At 41.3% G+C, this 25,408-nt stretch overlaps 1 protein-coding gene across 1 annotated transcript; it reads left to right on the forward strand.

The window, feature by feature from the left end:
* Positions 1-1,805: 1,805 nt before the first annotated feature.
* Positions 1,806-24,899, forward strand: lmln (leishmanolysin-like (metallopeptidase M8 family)). The gene is made up of 16 exons (XM_038295609.1): positions 1,806-2,205; positions 2,799-2,902; positions 5,056-5,086; positions 5,975-6,057; positions 6,236-6,353; positions 10,112-10,290; positions 10,888-10,993; positions 12,314-12,408; positions 12,623-12,740; positions 19,796-19,903; positions 19,984-20,171; positions 20,407-20,539; positions 22,301-22,460; positions 22,559-22,689; positions 24,465-24,675; positions 24,794-24,899. The coding sequence occupies exons 1-16, from the start codon at positions 2,074-2,076 to the stop codon at positions 24,892-24,894; spliced, it is 1,998 nt and encodes a 665-aa protein (XP_038151537.1). The 5' UTR covers positions 1,806-2,073; the 3' UTR covers positions 24,895-24,899.
* Positions 24,900-25,408: the final 509 nt, after the last annotated feature.

Consider the following 25,408-nt stretch of genomic DNA (forward strand, 5'->3'; position numbering starts at 1 on the left):
AAAAGCCTGGGGGGCAAAAATGAATACAAAGAAGAAATGGAAATAAGTTAGCTATAGGTCAACCTGCCCTTGACCCAGTTCATTTACACAATCTAAACCTAATTAACGTATTTTTTGCTAGTTTCATCCCTTTCATACATATAAACTATGTTTTATAAATATATTTTTGTTGGGGCTTCGTATTGTAAAAGGTACAGTTGTTTCTGAGTCCATGCTGAGGGTTTATGCTGGATCATCTGCAGAGTCTGAACTGGTAGATGTTCTTCAGGGCAGTGGAGTCCTGCAGTCTGCATCTCTCATCTTAGGCTACATGCTTTACAGATGGAGCTTAATCAGCTATAAGGTGTTGAGTGTCCACATGAGGTCATTGCTGATGTGGACACCAAGATACTTACACTGTGCCTACGGAGAGTGTTTGGTATCATGAACTGAAAGCTTTACTATACCCTATACTAAATGTAAGTAATGATATTTAATCCATTGCTGCATAGGGGTTACTACTGTGGATCACTTCTAAAAATTGTTTACTGCTATAACAGTTTTAATAGGGTATACAAAACCCTTTCAAAATATCAGGTTTTTGTGATCAAAAACTGACATTCGAATAACCCTTCAAAACTTTTCCTCTACACATTTTAATCAAAGAACAAACTTATTTAGAGGGTTAAAAATGATTGTTGAAAAAAGGGTCATTTTTAAAGGTTTGGTGAGAAAATATCACAAAGAAAGGATATGGTATGATGGTAAACTAAAAGGAAGACTTGATAGTAAAACTGATTTTTAAAATTACAATAATCTGGCTTGTTTCAAATTGCTTTGTGCACATTAAAAGCCATTCAAGTCTGTTCATTGGAATACTGTAAGGCTCCATATACTGCCACCTACTGACTCACGAGTGTAAGTTCATAAAAACAATCTGACTGAAAACATCTACTGCAGTCCTGAATATAGGAAAATGGGGAAAAAATGTTTGTTAGAATTTCAAAGTCAAATTATGTGAGTGACTTAACTGAATTGCATGACTGACTGGTCTGCAGGTAATAGTCGGATAGCGGTGATGAATTAATGACACTGTCCATAAATGTCAGTGGGGTTAAGGATGTTAAAATACAAAAAAAAATCTTAGTTTGTTTTTAGCTGAATAAAATACATGGGGACCCAGTCTGCAAAGTCAAGTTTAAATGGCTGAATGGGGGAGTGCAGGAGATCATGTAGAAAACCAGCCTGACCAATCAGGGACACGGATGATATTTTTATTTTCCATCCCGTCAAAAATAAAGAATCCCCAATGGGGACATTGGGAATTCTTTATTCTCTCTTCTAGGGTAAATATTACAAAGGCAAATAAATAAAGAAGCTAATTAAGAGTTATATACATTTATGTCTCACTTTTTTGTTGGCAATTAATTGTATGCTTATACATTTATTGAGCATTTATTTATTTCTGTATTTATTTTTAAATATGGCAGAGTTGGTCCTTCATATACATCAGAATAATGCACAGTTAAAGACATACATACTCAAAATCTATCATCCCGAGTAAACGGGTAAAAAGTATTTAGAACATTCTCAGAGAACGAGGAGGTCTGCTATATTATTTTCTGAAAGTCGAGAAAAAGGCATACAAATCTGAACGAGGTAATCCTAATTCATCCATGTGGGTTTTTTTCTAATTGTGTGCCACTTAATGCATAAAAAAATGTTTGCGCTCCTAACACATCACGGCTATAGACGATCTATGCAGCATTAATTAAAGCCTGTGGAACTTCCGATGTAATAACGTTTTATAACCGAGTGATACATCTTGTGTATACACGGTCTTCGGAGCCGGTGCTCCTCTCAGCTGACAGGGAGAAACAAACCAGAAGCCGCTGCTGCTGTTAAAGTCTTTAACCAGCCCGCGTTACAACCTTAAATATCGCCTAAAGATCGACGGTTAATGCAGGATGGTATCGTGTTCAGGTTCAGCTCGCAAGCGATGAATGAAACGAGCGCCGAGGGGAGCGGACGGAGACCGGCGGAGGTTGTGTTAGCTTCGGGCTTCTCAGCCCTGCTTCTCGGGCTCATCAGAGGATGGAGCGCTGGTTGAGAGGGGATGGCAAGCCGTCCGTGTCCCGGTGTCTCCTCTCTGCTTTCTTCCTGCTCCTCGCGGTGCAGGCGGGCTGCCACGGTACCTGCAGACACTCAGCCCCCTCCCGCAGTGAGGTGAGCCCCGGCTGAGGATGCTAACCTGTTAGCTGCGTAAGCAACTCAGCAGTCCTATGGCACAATAAGTTATTTTATAGGACGCAGAACACAAATTACAGAGTAAATGTGCTTTTTGAAAAGTCACTTAATTGGAAACTTTCGTTTCTTTTCATCCTTTCTAAATGTGCTAAAAGGCTATGAAGCTAACATGAAGCTAATTGGTTTATCCGCTTAATTTATAATATAATTTATGTTTGTTTACCTAATTGCAGCAGGTAATTAAACACAATTTCATAACACTGAATATTAAATTTTATCCCAGCTTCTCCTAGCAACAGCGAAAAAAGTACGTCCGGGTTGAACTTTTCAAAATAAAAGCTGAATAAATAAGCCCTATCTATCTATCTATCTATGGAAACTTCAAAATAAAAGCACTACTGCTTGGTAGTTGAACATTGGAATGAAAGTTAGATGTAAAACAGCTAAGAAACAAAGATAAATGGAGATTATTGGTTTTGTAGACTCACTGCTCCTCTCCCATTACCAGCCCCCCACATATTGATAATTAGACAACATAATGACTCACTGCTTACTTTTTTTTCTGTTCTTAGGTTGTCCATCAAGTGTACTTGCGGCCTGAGCGGCTAACTAAGAGAAGTTCTCCTGACGATCTGCAGCTGAAGATAAAGATCATCTACGACAGCAGCGTAGATCAGTAAGTACAGCATCGGTTCATCAGATTTAGACATTAACTTTGTGCTTTGCAAATGTAGTTATACATCTTGAAGTTGTTTTTATATGACAATCACAACATTTTTTTCTTAAGAGTCAATATTTATAAATAATTGGTAATAAGGGGTGTGCATTCATGTTTACGTTCTAGAAAATGTTATTGAGAAATGGATAATAGGCTCCTGCATTGGTGAGGATTTGTTTTTTAACATCTTCTATGTGGTTTAATTTGATTATGTTGGGGTGATTAAAAACATCACAAAACATAACTTTTTTGCAAGGAACATCTAATCTCTGTTTATGTGGCATGTCTAGCATTTCATTTTTCAGCCCATGGTGTAACACAGGTGAGTCCTCAGCAGGTTTAATAAAAGGCTGGCTATCAATCATTGGTGTCTTTAGACAAAGTTGAGCTTTTTAAAGTCCAACATTATTAATTCCTTCTTCTCCATTTTGGTATCATGTTGGTGGAGATACATATTTTGAAAGTCTAAATCAGGGGTCTTCAATGTTTTCCAGGCCAAGGACCCCCAAACTGATGGCGGGATGGAGCGGGGACCCCCTAATTATTTATATTTTATGTAATTGTGTTCTATCAAACTGGTCCTATAGTCACTCTACAGATGGAGTAATGTAACTAAAGTAATTTCTCCCTGGGATTATTAAAGTATGTCTGATTCCTGGCTGATGGGACAGGTGTTCTGAATGAAACGGTGCCCAGCTTTAAAGAGCTACTGTGTGTCGCTGAATGTGTGCATTGATGACTGAAAGACATCTTCTGCCTCCATTTATCTGTTTACTAGTCTGTTGAATTCATGTTAATGTGGATTTAAAGGCATTTCAATTAGCGGAAAAAATGCAGTGGGGAATAGAAAAGAAATTCTAATCAACCAAAACTTTTGCGACCTCCATGCAGTACCTTTGTTGACTCCCTAGGGGTTGCGGACCCCCTGTTGAAGACCTCCGGTCCAAATAACCAAAATAACTCCACAAAATCAGGGCTTCTGAGGATAACTGCTTGTATTTCTTTTTTCTAAGGGAATGGGTTCAGAAGCCATGACCCTTCATATCTATATTTATTTAGGCCTTTAAGTTTGGTTTTAAATATAATAGCTAAAGTTGATACGCAAATGGTTTGATGATGATCTTATCTGTTCTTCTGTTATCTGAAAGCAAAAATACACCAATGATGGCTAAAGACAGCATGCACTATACATTTATTATTATTAATATTATTGTTATTATTATTATTAATTAATAAGAAAGTGATTAAAATTGCTTCATTCTGATAAAGTAGGTCAACTTTCATTATATCAAACCTTTTACCGATTAAAAACCAAGAATTTGCCTATTTAACCACAAGCATTCTATTCAGGGATTTAGGTATATTTTCTTTTCTCTTTGCTGTTAAAGACTGAGATGGTTATTTTGTTTAAAAAGAAAATCTGCTTCTCTTTTATTGAACTGAAATAAATATTTTCTTGCTCAACATTTAATTAGAGCATGTGTAGTTTTTGGTGGTTTTGAAGCGTTTTTGTAACAAAAAGCAGAAAAATTGTCGCTTTAGACGGTAGAGGTGGCCGACTCCTGATGTCAGAGTATACTGAATAAATGTCACCCATATCACACTTTTATATGAAAAAATTAAATGAAACAATTTAATATTGAAATCCATGTATGTTGCCTTTTTTTGTTGTTAAATCACATAAGATTCCATGAAGTTATGCTGATATTAGGCTGTGCAGCAGCAGAGCAGAGCCTCATGCATAGAGACATGGCCATTTGGAGTTTAATTTCTGTCCCTCTGACCTTTTCTACATGTCTTCCCTCCTGCTCTTTCTTCTCATCTCCCACTGTTTACTATCAATAAACCTTACTACTACTATCAAGTCTCAAAAAGTAAAAAATAAATCAGTTTGCGACTAATACATAATGCTAAATTCAGAATATATTAATAGTTTTGCAAGGCACCTTACAGGTGAACACAACCACCTAGTTCATCAGCAGAAGACAAAGATCCCTGAACTTCCATGAGGCCGATTTAAGATTAGATTTAGATTGCAGTTTGAACTGCTCGCATAAACCAAATGAAAGAGATTTTCCTGTCCGTTAACCTACTTCTCTCTGTCTTTACAGACTTACTGCTGACAAACGAAGGCTGGTGAAGGTGTGTTTCTATACTCATATATACTGAACAATATGGGGGGGGGGGGGGGGGGGGGGGTTTGCTATGGAGTGAACTTTGTTAAATTATTTGTGAAAGAAAAATTGTAAAAGAAAAAAAAAAGCAGACTAGAAATGTTATTCTTTCAAATTAGTTTATTTTTTAAAACCATTAGGACTTATTTTAATGGATTGCTCTTCAAATTGCATTTTCCAGATCACATTCTCTTCACCTCTTTCTTCTGGAGTGAAGAGCAAAGAAGCATTTCTAATGCTTTGCATGACTGTTTGCCGAGATATCTTATATTCGTCAACATAATAGTAAATTTCTCCACAGTGAGATCAATAAAGTCAGTCAATGTGTGCATTAAAAGCGTGTGTTATTATTTGGCTCTGCTGGTCACTGCGATTCAAGTCTTTCCCCTGTCTAGTCTAAAAAATTGGCCCCGAGGGTGTAAATAGTTCTTGGTATGAAAAAAACATCAGATCTCTAAGTCACAGTTGCTCCTTTTAATCCTTTGAACAAACACCAGCATGGTTTCATCTTGGCCTGATAATATGATCCAGAGTCAGATGAGGTGTTACTGCTATATTTGGATGGAAAATTGTCCACCAGCAGTGACTTTTAGATGGTTATAACCATCCAGCATTGTTATCAACATAATGACCCTTCGAACTCTTTGGGTATTTGATTTTTTTTCTTTTTTCTGGGCAGTTTTTATTTTTTTGCTCTATTTTGTTTGGCTCCTGGATAGATGATAAAGTAGCTTCTGCACAAGCTAATAGATATTTTTCTGGACTGTATGATGTAACTAACTACAAATGCCTGTAAATCAGAAGAACAAGGATAGCCTCAGTCAGCCTCATGTTTTTACTGTGCGTGTCTCACCAGGACAAGCTGTTTCCTCAGGCCATTGACTACCTTCAGAGGGCTTTCAGCGTGAGGCGCAGGGTGGGACCCGTGCTGCTCAGCAGGTCTGTCCCCACCTCCAGCTACCAGCTTGATTATTTAAACAACATTCATATTCTTTAGATAGATGAACAGGGGGAAAAAAACACTGTTTTCTTCAGAACATTTGGAAATACATGGGAATTCCAATAATGCTGTGCCATTTGATGAGCCTCTGCCTGTCTGCTGCTAATCTCCTCTCAGGCAATGTGCAACCAACCAGTATATGAGGAAGAGAGGTGACCCCCATCGATACTGCCAGGATGCCTGCGCAGACGTCACCCGCTGTGGTCCTGTCGTCGTACCACAGCACCACCTGCAGGTCAGAAACTACGGCCTGATGTCCCATGTCCTTCTCTGGGCTTTTCATCTAGAGCTAAATAATGATGTCAAACGTTGTGCTAATAATTATCTAGTCATTTAGTTCCTCCTGGTAATTCTTTTGGTTATTAAGGAAAAAAATATTTCAAAGCCACCATTAGATCTTAATGCAACTTATCTTAGTTCCAGTTAGAGACGAGCTACTTAACTAATGGGATAAGAGGGCTTACTTCTCCTAATCGGAAAATCCCCGGTTAGCCGACGGAAAAGACCTTTTCCATTCATTTGCTATATCAGGCTTTTTTTTTACCTGTCTGTCATTGACAGCTGCAGAAAGGGTCATTAACTGTATTTTAGGTTGTTTGACCAATCATGGATGATCTTAAAATGTTATGAGAATAATTAGTGGTACTTTGAGTGTAAACAATACAAGAGGACTTTTCATAAAAAGAGGATAGTCTGATATGCTGTCAGACTATTTAACACTTTATTTCACTGAAGTGGATGCTAAAGGGCTGGTTATCCTCCTGCAGCAGTGTGTCGCTGTGAGCTTGTCACTGATATTTTTGATTTATGCCCAATATTGAAGCGTGGTCTGCGCTATGTTGTTCCACGCCACTATGCAAGAGGGACAATCAGGAACTAGCTGTGGGTATACACTCACCGGCCACTTTATTAGGTACCCCATGCTAGTAACGGGTTGGACCCCCTTTTGCCTTTAGAACTGCCTCAATTCTTCGTGGCATGGATTCAACAAGGTGCTGGAAGCATTCCTCAGGGAGTTTGGTCCATATTGACATGATGGCATCACACAGTTGCCGCAGATTTGTCGGCTGCACATCCATGATGCGAATCTCCCGTTCCACCACATCCCAAAAATGCTCTATTGGATTGAGATCTGGTGACTATGGAGGCCTTTTGAGTACAGTGAACCTATTGTCATGTTCAAGAAACCAGTCTGAGATGATTCCAGCTTTATGACATGGCGCATTATCCTGCTGAAAGTAGCCATCAGAAGTTGGGTACATTGTGGTCATGAAGGGATGGACATGGTCAGCAACAATACTCAGGTAGGCTGTGGCGTTGCAACGATGCTCAATTGGTACCAAGGAGTCCAAAGAGTGCCAAGAAAATATTCCCCACACCATGACACCACCACCACCAGCCTGAACCGTTGATACAAGGCAGGATGGATCCATGCTTTCATGTTGTAGACGCCAAATTCTGACCCTACTATCCGAATGTCGCAGCAGAAATCGAGACTCATCAGACCAGGCAACGTTTTTCCAATCTTCTATTGTCCAATTTCGATGAGCTTGTGCAAATTGTAGCCTCAGTTTCCTGTTCTTAGCTGAAAGGAGTGGCACCCGGTGTGGTCTTCTGCTGCTGTAGCCCATCTGCCTCAAAGTTCGACGTACTGTACATTCAGAGATGCTCTTCTGCCCACCTTGGTTGTAACGGGTGGTTATTTGAGTCACTGTTGCCCTTCTATCAGCTCGAACCAGTCTGGCCATTCTCCTCTGACCTCTGGCATCAACAAGGCATTTCCGCCCACAGAACCGCCGCTCACTGGATGTTTTTTCTTTTTCGGACCATTCTCTGTAAACCTTAGAGATGGTTGTGCATGAAGTTCCCAGTAGATCAGCAGTTTCTGAAATACTCAGACCAGCCCTTCTGGCACCAACAATCATGCCACGTTCAAAGTCACTCAAATCACCTTTCTTCCCCATACTGATGCTCGGTTTGAACTGCAGGAGATTGTCTTGACCATGTCTACATGCCTAAATGCACTGAGTTGCCGCCATGTGATTGGCTGCTTAGAAATTAAGTGTTATCGAGCAGTTGGACAGGTGTACCTAATAAAGTGGCCGGTAAGTGTAGATACGGCTGAGGTGGTGAGGAAGTGGGGGCAAGTTTGTGCAACAACGGAGGGACATAAGGGGTGAAAAAGAGCGGAGACCAAGGTGGAAAAAGGGTCCTAGCATTCTCGTGCACCTTGCTCTTCTAGCTGGTCCATCATCATGAGTCATTTTCCACAATGGCGTCATACAAACAAAAAAAGCCAGTAATTTACCAACCAGGAAATATGCATAGTGTAGAGGCCTCCTGTCTGCGGTACTGTCTGTAGTCACATTTTTGGAGAGCACCAGAGTGTCTGCGGAAGGGGCGGGGTCACATTTGTGTTCAATGCGACACACGCAGGTTACCTGGTTTCTGAGTATAAATCAGCCTTAACTGTGATATAGCTCTCTGTTTTTAGTGTAATCCAGTAATCAGTGCTGAAAGGGACTTAGTGCTTCTAGAAGCGTCTTTAAACAGGTGGTTCTGGTTGCTCTCAGGGGAATATTAAAACTCGTCACTGTGAAGCGTGCTAAATCACAAAAGCCTTCTCCAACTACCGAACCAGTTGCAAGCACGTCTCCGTCTCATCATATTACAAACGTTTTACATAACGCTGTTAGCTTTCCAGTCATCAGATCCTCACCTTCAGAGCGAGACAGAGAAGTTGCGCTGCTCCACCATGATGCACAGTTAAATGAGCGCTGGTTAGCTGGTAACATAACGAGTTGATCCACAAGCAGGCAAAACCACATAAAGTTCATTCTGTAACCTTGGCGCCATTAAATTGTGTAAGTAATCACATACTGGACTCTGAATGCATCTGTCTTTGCTCTGGCATTACTTCTCTTACAAATACCAGTAATGGTGCGTTCACACGGAAAAGTGTTCAAAAGTGCTTAGAAACCAAAATTTTGACGCTGGATCAAACGCTGACCAACTTGCTTTGATGCTTCAATGCTCTGTGATCTGGTTGTTTTTCTGCTCTGTTGTGTAATTATTAGCTAGATAGCAGCTTGGCTTTATTTACTTTATGAGTTGGAAAACTGAGTTTTAACAGAAAGTAGACCTCAAAACGTCTTCTGTGCAGTCACTTCATCAGGATTATGATCCTACTAAAATATGCAGTTCTTGTTCGCAGTGCCAGACATCAAGCAAACCGCCGGCCAGCAGTGCTGGGAATTTGCTGAAAGCTTTCTGTTGTAAGAGTTTTTAAGGTTTGTTGTAAACACAGCAAGTACCAGAATATACTATTGAATATACTCGTTGGCAGGTGTTAACATGTTTAGTTAATTTGGGTAATTTTGCGGCAACGGTCAAAGTTGAGCTTTTGGATGCTTGGACACTCGTTTGCGCCACTCCCGATGCTAGGATGCACAATTGGACCTCTCAACGCCGCCCCCTGTAGACTTTGCATGTGAATCAGATGCTTTGACGCCCAAAAGTGGTTCGGTTCATTTGGTGTGAATGCTCCATAAGGCTCTGCTTAAGAATGAGTGGTGCCCTCTACTGGATGGTGGCAACACTACAACACTGAAATGAATTTCTTTTAAGCTGACATTATTGGCTAATCCATCAGAACAAGTTTTAATCTAATAAACCATTTATTAATAATTAACTGTAAGTCGATTTTTTGTTTACATCCCCGTTATTAACTCAACTGAACTCTATCACGGGTTCAGCAGTGCTGGTTAACATATGTAAAAAAAATAATTTTAAAAGAAGTAAAAAACCTCTGGAAGAATCTTATCTTTGCAATGAAGAATTTGTATCCATATTGTGGAAAGTCTGTTTGAAAACAAATTTGTTTGTTTTGTCAAATTGCTGGATCCCACAGCCTTACTGAATCTCCACCCTGCTTAGTAGAAGGAATGAGGGGCTTCTACCACATATTAATTCCTTGTTACATTTCTTTCTCAGCAATGTAAGGTGTGCAGTGAGTCTGGAAAGTCGTGCGGCCCAACGGGAGCCCCGGATGGGCCCGGGGTGGACGGATCAGACTTCGTTCTCTATGTCAGCGGCATCACCACAGAGCGCTGCGGACAGGAGAACATAGTGGCCTACGCTGCCTACTGCCAGCTGGAGGCAGAGCTGGACAGGTGAGGGGGAAACTCAGAGCAGTAAATGGTAACATCAGTCCAGGAGTAAAGAAACATCTAAATGTTGTGATTCAGAACAGACGACTCAGTATTCAGGCAGGATAGGCAGTGGGATTACTCAAAAAGCGTTTATTATGAAACTGATGGACTGCAGATCTACAGTAACAGTTGCTAGGGTGTCTGAGGAAGAAAACTCTGGAGAGAGGAAACACAGGTTAGTGACCAAGTAAATCTAACAGAGGAAGATTATGAATGCGAGTCACTAACCTGGTTTACAAGTTCAGTCCATAATCACAGCCAGGTCAGGCAAACAGATCAGAACAGGAACAGGAAAGCTCAGTGGTTAAGAGGCAAAACAAGGTCAGGTAATCAGAACCACTAAGGGATGCTAAAAACACTCTCACCACTATCTGGAGAGAACAAGAATTATCTGGCCTTTATGACTGGATGCAAGCAGCTTTAATAGAGGCAGGAGCTGGTGGATCAGATGAGCGGTGATTAGAAACCATGCAGAGTTAGACAGGTGAATGAAAATTAAGCCAGTCATTAGCACCAAGATCATGACACTAAGTGTTACTATGTGTGTGTGTGTTTTAGGCCTATAGCAGGTTATGCCAACCTGTGTCCTGCCATGATCTCCTCTCAGCCTCAGGAGTTTGAAGGGATGCTCTCCACTGTCAAACATGAGATCATCCATGCTCTGGTAAGAATAGTTTATCCTTCGGGGATTGACCACCTGACTTTGATAGATGTACGCGCTGTTTCTTACTTAACAAGAATACTAGTATGGACTTGTGTTCTCGCCAAATACGTTCTTGACAAGAACACAGGAAAGTATGGACTCGGGGAGACCGGGGCACACAGAATAAATCTTGGTGAATCGGAACAGAAGGGTACTCGTGACGTCACCACATGCTCGGCTCGTCTGGAGCTGCGTTTCACCTCCTGTTATTAATAGCTTATTAATTACTTTTTTCATCTAGTGGGAGAATAATAATTTAACACATTAATTAACACAAATCAAATTAACTTTTTAGTTAATTAAAAAGAAAACACCTTCAAAGCAAATAGTACTTCACACACCGCTATGCTGAGTGAGGGCTGCTGCAGACAGGCTAACGTTAGCCTCGGTTAGCACCGGTTGCTCTCAAAAGACCAGCTATGTTTAATTTATTGCTTATTAAATTAGTAAATGGGCCAACAGTGAAGCTTAAAGGTATAATTTTCTCGCCTCAAATAATCTTAAAATGTAACTTTGTAGAACCACAGCAACGGAATAGTGAACTTTTAACTTAATACTTAGGTCTGTTAGTGCTCCCCTGTAGCTGCTGCTGACGTGGTGCATGCTGGGACATTTGTCAGTCCTGAGAAAGCACAGTGCTGCTCTGATGCTTGCTGGGTAAAGAGGGAGGGGCGATAACAACTTACAGGGACTTGGTCCATTCTCTGTCTTGTGTTCTTGGGAATTGGAACAGTGCTTGGACTAAAGACGTTTCACGAGAACATGAGAATGCACAAGTTGGAATAGTACACTAAACACTAAACAGTCACACTAATGGGAAGGTATAAGCTTGAGTGTTGGAAACTGCAGATTTACAGCAGTCGTTATTAAACAATAATGGAGTCAAAAAGTAAAAGCTTTGTGCAGAGGTGGTTTGTACTTTATTTGTTAAAGAATCAGAAGAGGTTTTTTTTACCCGATAAATCCTCTTCTACTGTACGTCCCTCTGATGATAATCTAAATGTTTAAGGGATGGGGACATCAGTCCTCTGCAGCTGATGGGCACCCAGAGGACAGTCAGTGTTTACGAAGGTGCTATTTTCTAAAGGTCCTGTTATTCACAGTTATTCACTGGAGAATTAGAAGCCATATCATTTTCCAGTTTTTCTTTCCCCTTGAAGGTAGAAGCTCAAGCTTGTTTACGCCCTACTGTAGTCATAGTCCAGCTACATTTAATGCAGGTTTGAGAGGCTTTAACTCCTAGATTTATATTGCATCACTTTTTTTGTTTCTGTCCATCAGGGGTTTTCAGCTGGGCTGTTCGCCTTCTACCACGACCACGAGGGCAAACCTCTGACTCCTCGCTTCGCCAGCGGCCTGCCTGCGTTCAACGAGAGGTAAAACTGGAAAAAAAAACGTCTCCTTCCAGCGGATTTCAGGCCTCTGATCTGATCTGTTGTCCAAGATGCAAACCATGTATCTGCTCCTGCTTGTAATGCTTTTCATCAACTGGCTGTTTTATGAAGTTAGTTGGATTTGCAGGCTGTTATCAGCCAGTTTCCTCCAGAGATGCTGCCAGCTCTAACCTTGAATGTCAAACCTGTCGTTCAGCCTGGGCTTGTATCAATGGAGCGAGGCGGTAATCAGGAGGGTCAGCAGACTGTGGGACATCAGAGGAGGAGAGATGGTGCGGCACCATGTGCACGTCATGGTCACTCCTCGTGTCGTGGTAAGGAGCCGCCTCTATGACTCACACATTCAGCTTACAGCTGTTAGTAATGCTGTCAATTATCTGTTTTAGAGCTTTTTCAGCTTATTTTACAATATACAACAACTGTCTACAGTATTAAAGTATTTTTCTTTGAAGATTTCCACATTACGAGCACAAAATCCTGTTATTTTCACCAAAAAACACAAACTTGTCCTCAGTTAGAAAGAGAAGAAACAGGATTTTGGTCAGTTTTTAAAGGATGTTCCAGGTCTCTAAATCTGATACGTCTGAATAAATGCAGCACAGCTGCTCATAGGAAAACTATTCTCACATCTCCTCCTTCTGGACTCCATGTGGATTATGAGTCCTCCTCGCTAATCAGCCAAAGTGTCAAAAGTATTCATGTTTATTACTCAATTAGAAGTAGAAATATTACTGTTTAAAAATACTTTTGTAGAAGTTAGAGCATCAACTTTTAAGTACTATTTTTAAAACTACTTAATATATAAAAGAAATATTGAAAAGATGCCTTATTGCACTACCTTCTTAAAGGATTTTTTTTCCACAATTATGGATGATAACTTCCTTATACTTAATTTTCTTGGTTTTATAACTAATGGCAATATTGTCAAATTGAACTTGAAACATTATTTATTTCTGTACGTAGTGAACAACAAGTTGGTGCAGAACCGAGTCCAACCAAAAAGAAATACATTTTCTGCATTAAACAGATTATTTTGATTTTATTTTTTTATACCAATAGGCCGTAATGAAAATCAGGTTAAATTAAACAAAACGACTTCCGGTTTGCCATGCGGACAGGGTAGACGTAGCAACGAACTGCTCCAGAACAATTCAACCTTTTAACTAAATTCGCCCCACGGAAAGTTAATTTTGCGTCTCCCAGCGATACCAAAACATCTTGAACTGTGCTTTTGTTCAATTATTCACTAGTAATGGCCAGCAAAAGCGCGAAAGGAGGGAGGAAAGAGGATGCTAGCTTAACGCTGGAGGCTATCACCGCACTGCTTCAGCAGCATAGGGAGGATCTGAAATCCGAGTTCAAATCTTCTGCCAACATGCTTAGCTCCAAGCTAGACCAGATGCGGCAGACCCTGGAGGAACAAGCAGAGCGAATCTCCTCCTTAGAACACGCTACAGAGGATCTGAGCCAGCGAGTGGCTAACCTCGAAGACTCGTGTGCTGCTCTCCGTGAAGACAACGTCAAGTTAAAAGACAAAGTCACTGACCTGGAGAGCCGCAGTAGACGACAGAACATCCGCATCCTCGGTCTCCCTGAAGACACTGAAAGTGGGCGCCCTACTCTTTTCTTTTCCAACCTTCTCTGCGAACTGCTCGGGAAAGAGGCGCTCCCGACCCCACCGGAGCTCGATAGGGCGCACCGTTCCCTGGCAGCTAAGCGACCCGCGGGACGTCCACCTCGGCCGGTTATCCTTCGCCTGCACCGATACCAGACCAAGGACCTCATTATCCGGGAAGCCAGGAGGAGAGGAACGCTGGACTACAAAGGTGCATCTGTTCGTATTGTGGAAGACTACAGCCCAGACGTCCTGGCCCGACGCGCGGAATATAAGGACGCAATGGCGGAACTCTACAGGCGGGGGTTGAAGCCGGCTCTTCTCTTCCCGGCCCGTCTTCGTATTACGCAACCCGGCGGTGCCAAAAAGTTTCTGGGCTCGGTGGAGGAGGCGCAGCAGTTCATCAAGAGGCTCCCGAAACCACCAGAAGACCAATAAAGGAGCAACGCTGTACTGAGAGTTCACTACATAAAAACAGGCGGGCTGGTTTTCTTCAGGGCGCAGTAGGTACTGTAAATACAGCCTGTTAACTTAACATATTATTATTATTTTTTTTTTTTACAAATTGACCTATTCTGGCCATCCCTTTTGTTGGTATTGGACTTTATGAATGAAGGAGCAGCTCTAATAACACCGGTTTGTTCTGTCCCAATAGTGTCGGGAGCCTCCTTTTATCTGGTGTGGTAGCTTAATTTTTTTTTATTATATTTTTGCCACATTACTATTTTCCCTTGGTGTGCTCGGTGGCCAGTAAAGTACAAGATAAATATTTACGTTGGGGTGGGGGGGTTTTCTATTTCATGCCCACTAGGAGCAGTTGTTGGTTTTATATTGACAGCTGTTTTTTCTTTTTTCTGCTAATCTGAGGTTGTTGATTACTGGAAGATTCGATTTTTGAGAATGTTAATTTTGAAGAGCTTGCTGCCATGTTGTTGTTTGTTTGTTTTTTGTTCGGCAGCTGTTTACGTTTGGAGGGGGGGCTTAGGGGGGAGGCTAAGGTCACAGCCGGGGGTTTCGCATAGTGCTGTAACTGTTCTTTACATCTTTTTTTTTTTTTTTTCTCAATCTCTGCCTGCCATACTGTTATTATACCTATCAAAGTAAAATAGCACCTAAACTTTGAGACCATGAGTCGGTATTTAAATTTTCTAAGTTGGAATGTTAAAGGTTTAAACCACCCAGTGAAGAGAAGGAAGGTTTTCTCTCATATTAAACGATTTAATATAGATGTGGCATTTCTTCAAGAAACTCACATCAGGAGCTCGGACGGAGGTCGTCTTCTGACATGCTGGAGGGGACAATGTTTTCATTCCCATTTTCAGGTTAAGTCACGAGGGGTCTCCATACTTATCAGCCAGAATACTCCGTTTGAGGCCGATAATGTGGTGGCTGATAAACACGGCCGATTTATAATGGTGAGTGGGAAGCTGCACGACACTCTGGTTGCTTTGGTCAATGTTTATGCTCCCAACATCGATGATGAGAACTTTTTTAAGCAACTATTCTCTTCATTACCAGACCTCAATAAATACTCACTGGTCCTCGGGGGTGATTTCAATTGTTGGCTGGACCCAGCTTTGGATCGCTCATCCCTTAAAAGCAATGCCATAAGCAAGTCTGCATCAGTTATACAATCCTTTCTATCTGAGTATGGGCTATGTGATGTGTGGCGAACTCTAAATCCCAATAAGAGGGACTACTCATTCTTTTCACATGTACACAAAACATATTCAAGAATTGACTACTTTATCATGGATGCAAAATGGCTACAGCAGATACGTTCCTGTGACTACCAAAGCATAATTATTTCAGACCACGCCCCACTCACTATGTCCCTGTCCCTTCCCCATCTTCCCCTAAGAACTGGACAATGGCGTTTTAATTCAACTCTGCTGTCAGATGAAAACTTTGTAAAGTTTATTCAAGGCGAGATACGTTTCTTTTTTGCTACCAACTCCTCCCACGAAACCTCCAGCCTCGTGGTATGGGATGCCTTTAAGGCCTACATCAGAGGCCAGATTATTGCTTATTCAGCAAAAATTAAAAAACAAGCCACCTATGAACAGAACAACCTAACGCAGCAAATCAAAGAGATTGACATAAAATATGCTTTGAATCAATGTCCAGAACTGTTTAAAAGACGGGTTGAACTTAAAACAAGGCTCGACCTATTGACAGCACACTCAGCCGAACGCCTGCTTTTACATAACAAATCTAAATTTTATGTGCATGGTGACAAACCTGATAAACTGTTAGCAAACATGCTCAAGGGTTCTAGGGCAAGGCAAACTATCTCCAGAATTCGAAAACAAGACGGTAATGTAGTCACAGACCATTGTCAAATTAATGATGCATTCAGGGACTTTTATGAGGAGCTTTACAGCTCACAATTACAAACCAATTCTAACATGACTGATGATTTTTTAGCTAAGCTTCACATTCCTGTAATCTCACCAGAATTTAAAAATAGGCTGGATGAACCTATTTCTCTTGAAGAAGTATCCCTAGCAATAGCCTCAATGCAACCTGGCAAATGCCCAGGACCGGATGGTTTCCCTGCAGAATTTTTCAAAAAAATTTCAGATTTACTCTCTGTGCAGCTCAGCTCTACTTTTAGTGACTGTTTTAAACATGGATCCCTTCCCCAATCCTTCTACGAAGCTTGTATCACACTTATAAAAAAAAAAGGCAAAGATCCAGTGGAATGCACCTCTTACAGACCTATCTCCCTCTTAAATACCGATGTGAAAATTCTGGCCAAAATTCTTTCCCGTAGACTTGAAGCGGTTTTACCCTCAATTATTTCCAATGACCAAACAGGCTTCATTAAAGGTCGGCACTCATATTTTAATATTAGAAGACTGCTCAATATCGTTTATTCTAGTGCCACGGATTCGGCTGAGTGTGTGGTCTCTCTGGATGCCGAAAAAGCCTTTGACCGGGTTGAGTTCGACTATCTATTTGCGGTCCTTAACAGATTTGGCTTCGGAGGAAACTTCATTTCATGGATTAAATTATTATACCAGCAACCGTCTGCCACAGTTCGTACCAACCTTCAGATCTCAAAACCATTTAAATTACAAAGAGGCACCCGTCAGGGATGCCCTCTTAGTCCCCTGCTTTTCGATCTGGCCATAGAGCCCCTTGCCATTGCACTTAAAACCAGTAAACAGATATCCGGCATTTGGAGGAATGACATGGAACACAAAGTGTCGCTTTATGCAGATGACCTTCTACTTTTTATTTCCAAACCATCAACTTCATTGCCTTCTGCTCTCAATATATTTAGCCAATTCAGTCAGATTTCAGGGTATAAGTTGAACCTTACCAAAAGTGAGCTTTTCCCCATAGGTAATGAAGTTAGCATGTCAGACTTTGCTAACCTGCCATTTAGAATTGAAAGACAAAAATTTACATACCTTGGTATCACAGTGACAAAAAAGCATAAAAATTTGTTTAACGAGAATTTGATTAAGCTGTTGAACCAAGTGAAGGAATCCCTCACAAAGTGGACACCCCTCTCCATGTCCCTTGTGGGACGTATCAACTCAATTAAAATGAATATACTGCCCAAATTTTTATACCTTTTTCAGGCATTACCCATTTGTATTCCTAACACTCTTTTTCATGAGCTAGACTCAATTTTTTCATCTTTCATCTGGCAGGGTAAACGCCCAAGGCTTAATAAATTACAACTCCAAAAACCAAAGCCACAAGGGGGGTTTACCTTCCCCAATTTTCAGTTCTATTACTGGGCTGCTAATCGTAGATGCCTAGTGTTTTGGTATTTCTATCATAATCGAGGGGGCTGTCCTGACTGGGTGGCTATGGAGCTACGCAGTGGTAACCATTTGTCCATCCCGGCCATGCTGTGTTCCCCACTCTCACTCTCAGCATCTAACCCTACTTTAAACCCAGTAGTGAAACACTCACTGAAAATATGGGGCCAGTTTAGGAAATACTTCAAACTCCATGATTTCTCCTTCTTGCACTTAACCATTTTTTTAAACCATCTGTTCAGGATGGGGTGTTTCTAGAGTGGCAGCAGAGGGGACTTACTTACTTTAAGGACTGTTTCATTGGGAAAAAATTGGCATCCTTTGAGGAACTTGGCAAAAAATATGGTTTACCTAAATCCCATTTTTTTAGATATTTACAAACCAGAAACTTTATTCAGTCTCACTTGTCAGGCTCAATATCTCTGCCAGAGCATACACTGTTGGAAACCATCCTATCATTGAACCCAACTTCTAAAGGGCTGGTTTCATGGCTTTATAACAGAATGCTCACTATGAAAGAGACCTCCACACTTAAACTTAAAGCCTCATGGGAAGAGGACTTGAATATGACCATAGCAGATCAGACATGGGACTCTATACTTAAACTGGTAAATACCTCATCTCTATGTGCGCGCCATTGCCTCATTCAGTTCAAAGTAGTACATAGAGCCCACCTCTCCAAATATAAACTATCGCGTTTCTATCCAGGAGTCACCCCTTACTGCGATAAATGCAAAACTGCTTTAGCCACGCTGGTCCATATGTACTGGTCCTGCCCCACTCTTGGTCATTTCTGGACAGATGTTTTTCATACAATGTCCGGGTTGGTGGGAACGGTGATAACACCTGGCCCTCTTCTGGCTCTGTTTGGTTTTAGTGGTGAGGGGTCGCCTTTACCAACCTCTAAACGGCAGGCGCTGGCATTCTGCTCACTGTTAGCGAGGCGCACAGTTCTAACCAGGTGGAAGGGTGCGGCTCCTCCAACTCACAAACAGTGGTTATGTGACATCATGTCATGTCTGAAACTGGAAAAAATTAAATGTTCTATCCAACATTCAACTGGTAAATTTGAGGAGATATGGGGGCCCTTTCTTGACTCATTCCAAAACGCAAAATAATGCCCCGGGTTATTTATAAAAAAATAAATAAAAAATTCAATAAAATGTGTTCTGTCTCAGTAAGGGATAAGAAAGTGCAGGAGTGCGCTGACCTCTTGGTAGTGACCTGGGTGGGCTGATTGGGATTTTTTTTTTTTTTGTAGGGATTGTTTTTGCTGTATTTGTTTCTATATCTTGTTGGATAACTATATATATATTTTTTGTATTTACAAACTGTATGTATAAAAGGAATACTCAATAAAAAGACAGTGATTAAAAAATTAAACAAAACTAACCAGTTTATTTTTAAAATGTAAGGAGTAAAATGTAGAGATAATAGCTAAAAAAGATATAGGGAGTAGAAGTAAATGGTTGTCTAAAAAAATTATTACTTCTGTAAAGTATTGATAGTCAAAATTTCGACTTCAGTGAGGTTACAAAGTATCTGTACTTTGTTATTGGAGACCTCTGCTCATCAGATCGTTCATAAAAGTGTGACAGCACTAGTTTCATTATTAAAGAGGAAAATGTGGAGGAGGCAAAGATAAACAACAACAGCATCCTCCACTGTGTAACACGGTGGTGGCAGCGTCATGTGGCAGTATGTAGCATTTTAGAAAGCGGTGGATTTTGCTAAAATACAGCCTTCACCTTCCAGGTCGACAGTAACCCTAACAGAGCTGCAGTTGAACCGGATGATTTTAAGATTTTTGGCAAAATGTTTAGTCTGTAGGTGTAAAAAAAAGGATACACAGCATAATTTCTAGTTTTCCTAGCTTCTGTGTATAATTTTCCTTCCATGTTGCAATAATGTGTTGAGAGCAGAGGAAGTTTTGGCCTGGATGTAATTTAGGTAACTGCTTGTATCCCTCCTGCAGGAGGAGGCGAGGAGGCACTTTGACTGTCCCATCCTGGAGGGGATGGAGCTGGAGAACCAGGGAGGAACAGGAACTGAACTCAATCACTGGGAGAAGCGGCTGCTGGAGGTGAGAACCTGAACCCTCCTTTGCTCAGACAGCTGCTGAACTTCTTGCTTTTTCTCACGGTTCGGTTGGACTCCTTCCAGAATGAGGCCATGACGGGTTCCCACACCCAGAACCGGGTGTTTTCTCGCCTCACGCTGGCCATCATGGAAGACAGCGGCTGGTACCGGGCCAACTACAGCATGGCTCAGAGGCTGGACTGGGGCCGCGGCCTCGGCTGCGACTTCGTCATGAAGAGCTGCAAGTTCTGGATGGAACGGCAGAGACGGAGGTCATTTACCCTCCTCTGCATGAATGTTTATGTCTTTTTCAATAACATTGGCAGAAGTGATCTTAATCAGCATTCTTTAGTGCATTTCTTTAGCTAAAAGCTGCTTACCAAGCAGAAATGATCAGGATGAACTTTCTGAGTCAGCCAACTTTCTTTGTGCTTTGACATTTTTCAGAGTCTATAATGTAACACATGATTAAGCTTCAGTGTCTCATGTTCTTACTTTCGTTGGCAGGCGACACCCGGTGACCCCGTTCTGTGACACGGTGCGGGCCTCTCCTCTGCAGCTTACCTGCAGACAGGACCAGCTGGCTGTGGCTGTCTGTAACCTGCAGAAATACCCCCAACAGTTACCCCTGGAATACCAGGTGGGTACAACTAGGAAACCTGTTCAGGGGACAAGTCATCCAGGTTCTTTTTCCCAATGTTTCTTGCTGTATATTGTGTAAAAAATGTAATGTAATTTCCTTAACTGTCCCACGATGGGGAAATTCTATCTCTGCATTCAACCCATCCCCTGGGGAGCAGTAGGCTGCCATTGTGTGGCGCCCGGGGAGCAGTGTGGAGTTAAGGGTTTTGATCGAGACCCAGAGTAGAGGCTGTGGGGATCTCACATATTATATTGTCAGAGAGATGTCACCACTTAAACAGTAATTTTAAGGTTTTTTCTTTTTATAGTTTTTAACAGGTTATGATTATAATACATTTTATTTATAATACAGTTAACATTTCAGTGAGTGCTACAGTTAAAACTAAAGAATAAAACAACACTGGAGTAAATCCAGTATTTAAAAGCTTTCCTAAACAGATGGAAATGCTTATTTTTTTATTGTAAATACTGCTTAGGATAGTATTTAGGTTTGTCTTCCAAGACGCACGTTTTTTTTTTTGTTTTTTTTTATATCTTGTTTTATGTTTTAATTAGAGCCTGGCGATATAGCTAGAAAAAGAAATTAATAGTTTTTTTTATTCCTTTTGGTTTCTCTTAATAAATAAGAGAAACCAGCTTTAATTTCAGACATCCATGTCGGGAGTTGAGCTGAATTCAAAGTGCTACTAAAACCAAGCTGCAGAAAAACATGTTTGTAAAGCAGGTTTGCAGCCTTTCTGTTATAAACAGAGAAAGCGTGACACACAGCTTCACACAGTGAGCTACTTTATAAGAACAGAAAGTGAAAAAATTATCGTTACTCTGAACTATGGAAGCCCAAAAAGTATATTAGTGAAAACAAGAAATTATGACTTTATTCAAGTAATGTTACATTTTTTTGTCTTGTAATACTAAAAAGTATGGCTGTAATACTGTGTCGTATGAACACTTTAAAGCTGCTGGATGTAGTTATTGCTGCTTTGGGATTTTTTGCTCAGCCTTTAATTCCGAAAAGAAAAAGCGTTTAAAAATTCCTCTGATGCTGAACTGTTAAAATCTCCTTCCAGAATTTAAGCACAGAGAAATAATCCCAGATCTGTGTTTAAACTAGTTGGTTTTAAGAAAACCAGACATTCCTCTTTTTCTGTTTCTTGGCGTCAAAAGTAAAGAATAAATCTGGAAGAGCTTTTTATTTTTGCTATTAATATTATTATGTCAGAAATGTCTGCATTAACCCTCCAAAGGTTTTAAATCGTAACCACGATTTATTTATTCTAGACTCTACTACCCCCAAATCACTGAACCACAGCAGCATCACTGCTACTATAGACCGATGCTCTCAGCATCAGTGGATGCAGCCATCCCAAAATGACCCTCATTTATTTTTTGAACCCACCTGGGAAATCACAGAACTGACAGCCCGGCTGTTTGATGAAGCAACTTGATGCTCTGAAAGGATAATCAGAAAAAGAATTAGCTTAAACTGGACCTTCTTTTTGCTTATTTGCATCCAGAGCAATACTGTACATATTCACACACTTCAAGGTCTTCACTCTACTCCATAAGAATTCGTGAATATGTGAAGTTTAGATATTTTATCAATGAAATCGCCTGTTAAATGTAAACATACTAAAACAGCTCATTGATGAACCATATGGTAGTTTTCTACAGAGTTTATCATCAGATAAAGATCAGAATATGGTCCCCTGGTTATCACTGTGCAGAAACAGAACAATCTGAGTGCTTTGTTTTTGGTCAGTATTTCGATCAGATCCCTGATGTCTCGGAGGATCAGCTGTCGTCCTTCGGGGGTGCTGTAGAGATTGCTGATTTCTGCCCCTTCAGCCAGGAGTTCAGCTGGCATCTCAGCGGAGAGTATCAGAGAAACTCGTACTGCAGAGTATCAGAGAACCAGCCAGGTAGTTTCACCGTATTCATCAGGTCCAAATAAAATCCCACTAGAAAGAAACCTGTGCTTATAGATGAGCTGAGATAATCAAACTGTGTTTGTGTTCAGACTGGTGGAGGAATTATGGAGCGGAGCAGTACGGCCCGCACTCTGTGTGTCTGTACCAGAGGTCCGCCTTCGTCATGGAGCAGTGCACCAGGAAGATGACCTACCCAGACTGGGGCTCCGGATGCTACAAGGTGCAGTCAGTTTAAGGCTGAGCAGGGATTTAAACTCATAGCACAAAGAAAACCTTACAGGTGCATTTAGGGGGTTTTAGGGTTTTTCCAACTTCTCCATCTTGACTTATTATTTGTTCACAGTAAATATAAAGGCATCCTGGAGGTCAAACAATGCTTGCATGCTTTCAGCCGTGTCACATGCATCGCTGCTTCCTCTATTTGCCATTCGTTCTTAATGTTTAGTTTGATCTGTTAATAAATGTTTCATTTTTGTTTAGATGGAGACCTGTGTAACATTTATCTTTGTCTTGCTTTAAAAAAAAAATGTAAATAGAGGAAGGGAAAACAACATCTGCTTCAGGAAACAGCCCCAAAAACTGAGCACCACATACTGGGTATCAGTTTGTTAGTTAGTTTGTTGTAAATGGAAGAAAATCAAGTTTTGTTTCAGATAATCTGCTTTTAAGGATAATGATCTGATTCACTGATGAAGCTGCAGAAGATTCGGCAACTAGAGGTTGGACTAGAGGCTCCCTTAAGACCGCGTACTTCACGCTTAAATAAAACCTGCTCCACCAGGTTGGGCACCCTCCTTCATCGGTGTTTCGATGACTAGCCCCCGACATCTCCAGAGGGGGGGACCACCTGGCGTCCCCGTTTACTCAGATCAAAGATCTAAAGCCAGAGCCACTGGAAAGGGAGCTGAAGGTCTGTTGCCGAGCTTGGCCTTGGATCCCCACTTCAGCAGTCTGGTTATTAATCTGCCCAGCAACCGCCTGCAGCCGCCCTCAACCACGTAAACCCTGGTCCTCCATCTGTGCTGTTCTGCATCAGCTGCAGTATTTAGAGCTCCTCCATTAATAGTTATCCTCACAAGGCACAGTCATTTGACTATTAGCTGAGTGGAGGGAGGAAGAACAGAGCGCAAGGTTGGGCTGAGATTTGCAACCACATTCTCAACACCTGCTTGTGCCGGCAGGTGTAGCCGCCTTGCAATAAGCTTGTCTTGCAAACCACCAGTACATGTCCGCTGTGTCTATGAGATGGACACAGTAGACTTGTTTTAATTTGTGATTCAAAGTCTGCTTACAAGAGCAAAGTGAAGAATTGCTGATTGTTTCTGTGGTTTGTAGAAGGCAGAATGATTTAAGCTGAAGCTTGGAGACGAACATTAAAATGCTGAATCCGTTTAACCACAAATTGGAAATAAAAATCCCCTTTTTTTTTGTTTTGATACCAACTGTAATGCTCCCACTGGTTGGGGCCAATATATCATTAGGAACCCAATTTTCCATAGCAAAGAAAAACACACAGCTGAAATGAGATCTCAGTAAATTCCCTTTTCGTGAAATGAGGGTATTGTCCCTTGTTTTGAGTAGGTAAGACAATTATCTGTTTTTCAAAACACAAAGACAAAAATACAAGGCAAATTATTTTATTTACCTGATGATATTAAGAACAAATACACTGATTTTAATATTTTACTCTTTTTAAATCAGTTTCAGCAGTGCAGTAATGATCATCTGACAAATTATTTGCTCTTAAATCTAATTACCCTGAACACTAACACAGAAAAACTGGTCACACAGAGGTTTTCCAGTCCTAAACTGATAAACCTGAATGAGCTTCATTGCATTCACCTGCCGGCTTTTAGTAAACATCAAAAAACAAGAAATACCACAAATAGGTGAGAGAGAACGATGGATTCTTTAATCCTTTATGTCTCTGTATTTCTTTGTAAATGAAACTGACCCAACGCCCCCAACTAAAAGGTTTCTCTGCCCTCCATTCAGGTCTCGTGCTTGTCCCAGGGCCTCACCGTCTACGTACAGGATCGCTCCTTCCTGTGCTCCCGGAAGGGTCAGCTGCTGAGCGTCAGCGTCCGGGTCAGCGACTGGGTTTACAACGGCGTCCTGGTCTGCCCCGCCTGCACCGACTTCTGTGATGACTGTCCCCTGCCCCACCAGCTCCTGCCCATCAACACCTCCAGGAGCGAACCCATCGGTCAGCCGCTATCAGGGCCACAGAATCAGGCTGTAGTTAGAAACACTTAAGAAAACAAAACATTTATTTAAAAAACACCTGTTTATAAAGCTGGATTCTCTCTCTTTGTTGCCTTTAGATCCCTGCTCCAGTTCGCCTGGTCTGGCCATTACTCTCTGGCTCCTTCTGCTCAACCTGCTCCCACTAGTGGCTGGACTGCTGATTTGCCACTGCAGCTGATAAAACACACACATACACAAACACCCACATGTTCACAATAAGGTAGCTAAAACTCTACGGTACTGTAGCCCTGAGAGGTCTTGATGACACTCATCTTTCCCCCTCTTTATAGTTTTCCCTCCTTTTATCCTGAAACTGGAAAAACAACAATCCTGAAACATCCTTGACTCCCTCTTCCTCCATTCCCAGCCCTTTTTTTTAACCTTGTTTCATCTCAGGATCTTCGCTCTTCCATTCCTCTTTTGGGGTTTTAAATTATACAACTCTCTGTGTCTCTCAGTGCTGTCTGCAGCAGAATGGTGTGTTTACATGCACTTCAAAAACCAGGTTACACTCAGCCTTCATGTAACTAAGAACCCGAGTCACTTTATTCAGGTTGCAGACGCCTGACTCACTCCTTTGCCTACAAACACATGTTTACGCTTCTAAGAGCCAGGAGGTTATCTCTGCCTGGAAGAGGTACCGGTACGTGGATTTAGCGGCTCGTGTCGATACTCGCTAGCAAACTGTCCTT

This window comes from Cyprinodon tularosa, unplaced genomic scaffold (assembly GCF_016077235.1).
Source record: "Cyprinodon tularosa strain WSP-4 unplaced genomic scaffold, ASM1607723v1 ctg357, whole genome shotgun sequence".
Taxonomy (NCBI): Eukaryota; Metazoa; Chordata; class Actinopteri; order Cyprinodontiformes; family Cyprinodontidae; genus Cyprinodon; species Cyprinodon tularosa.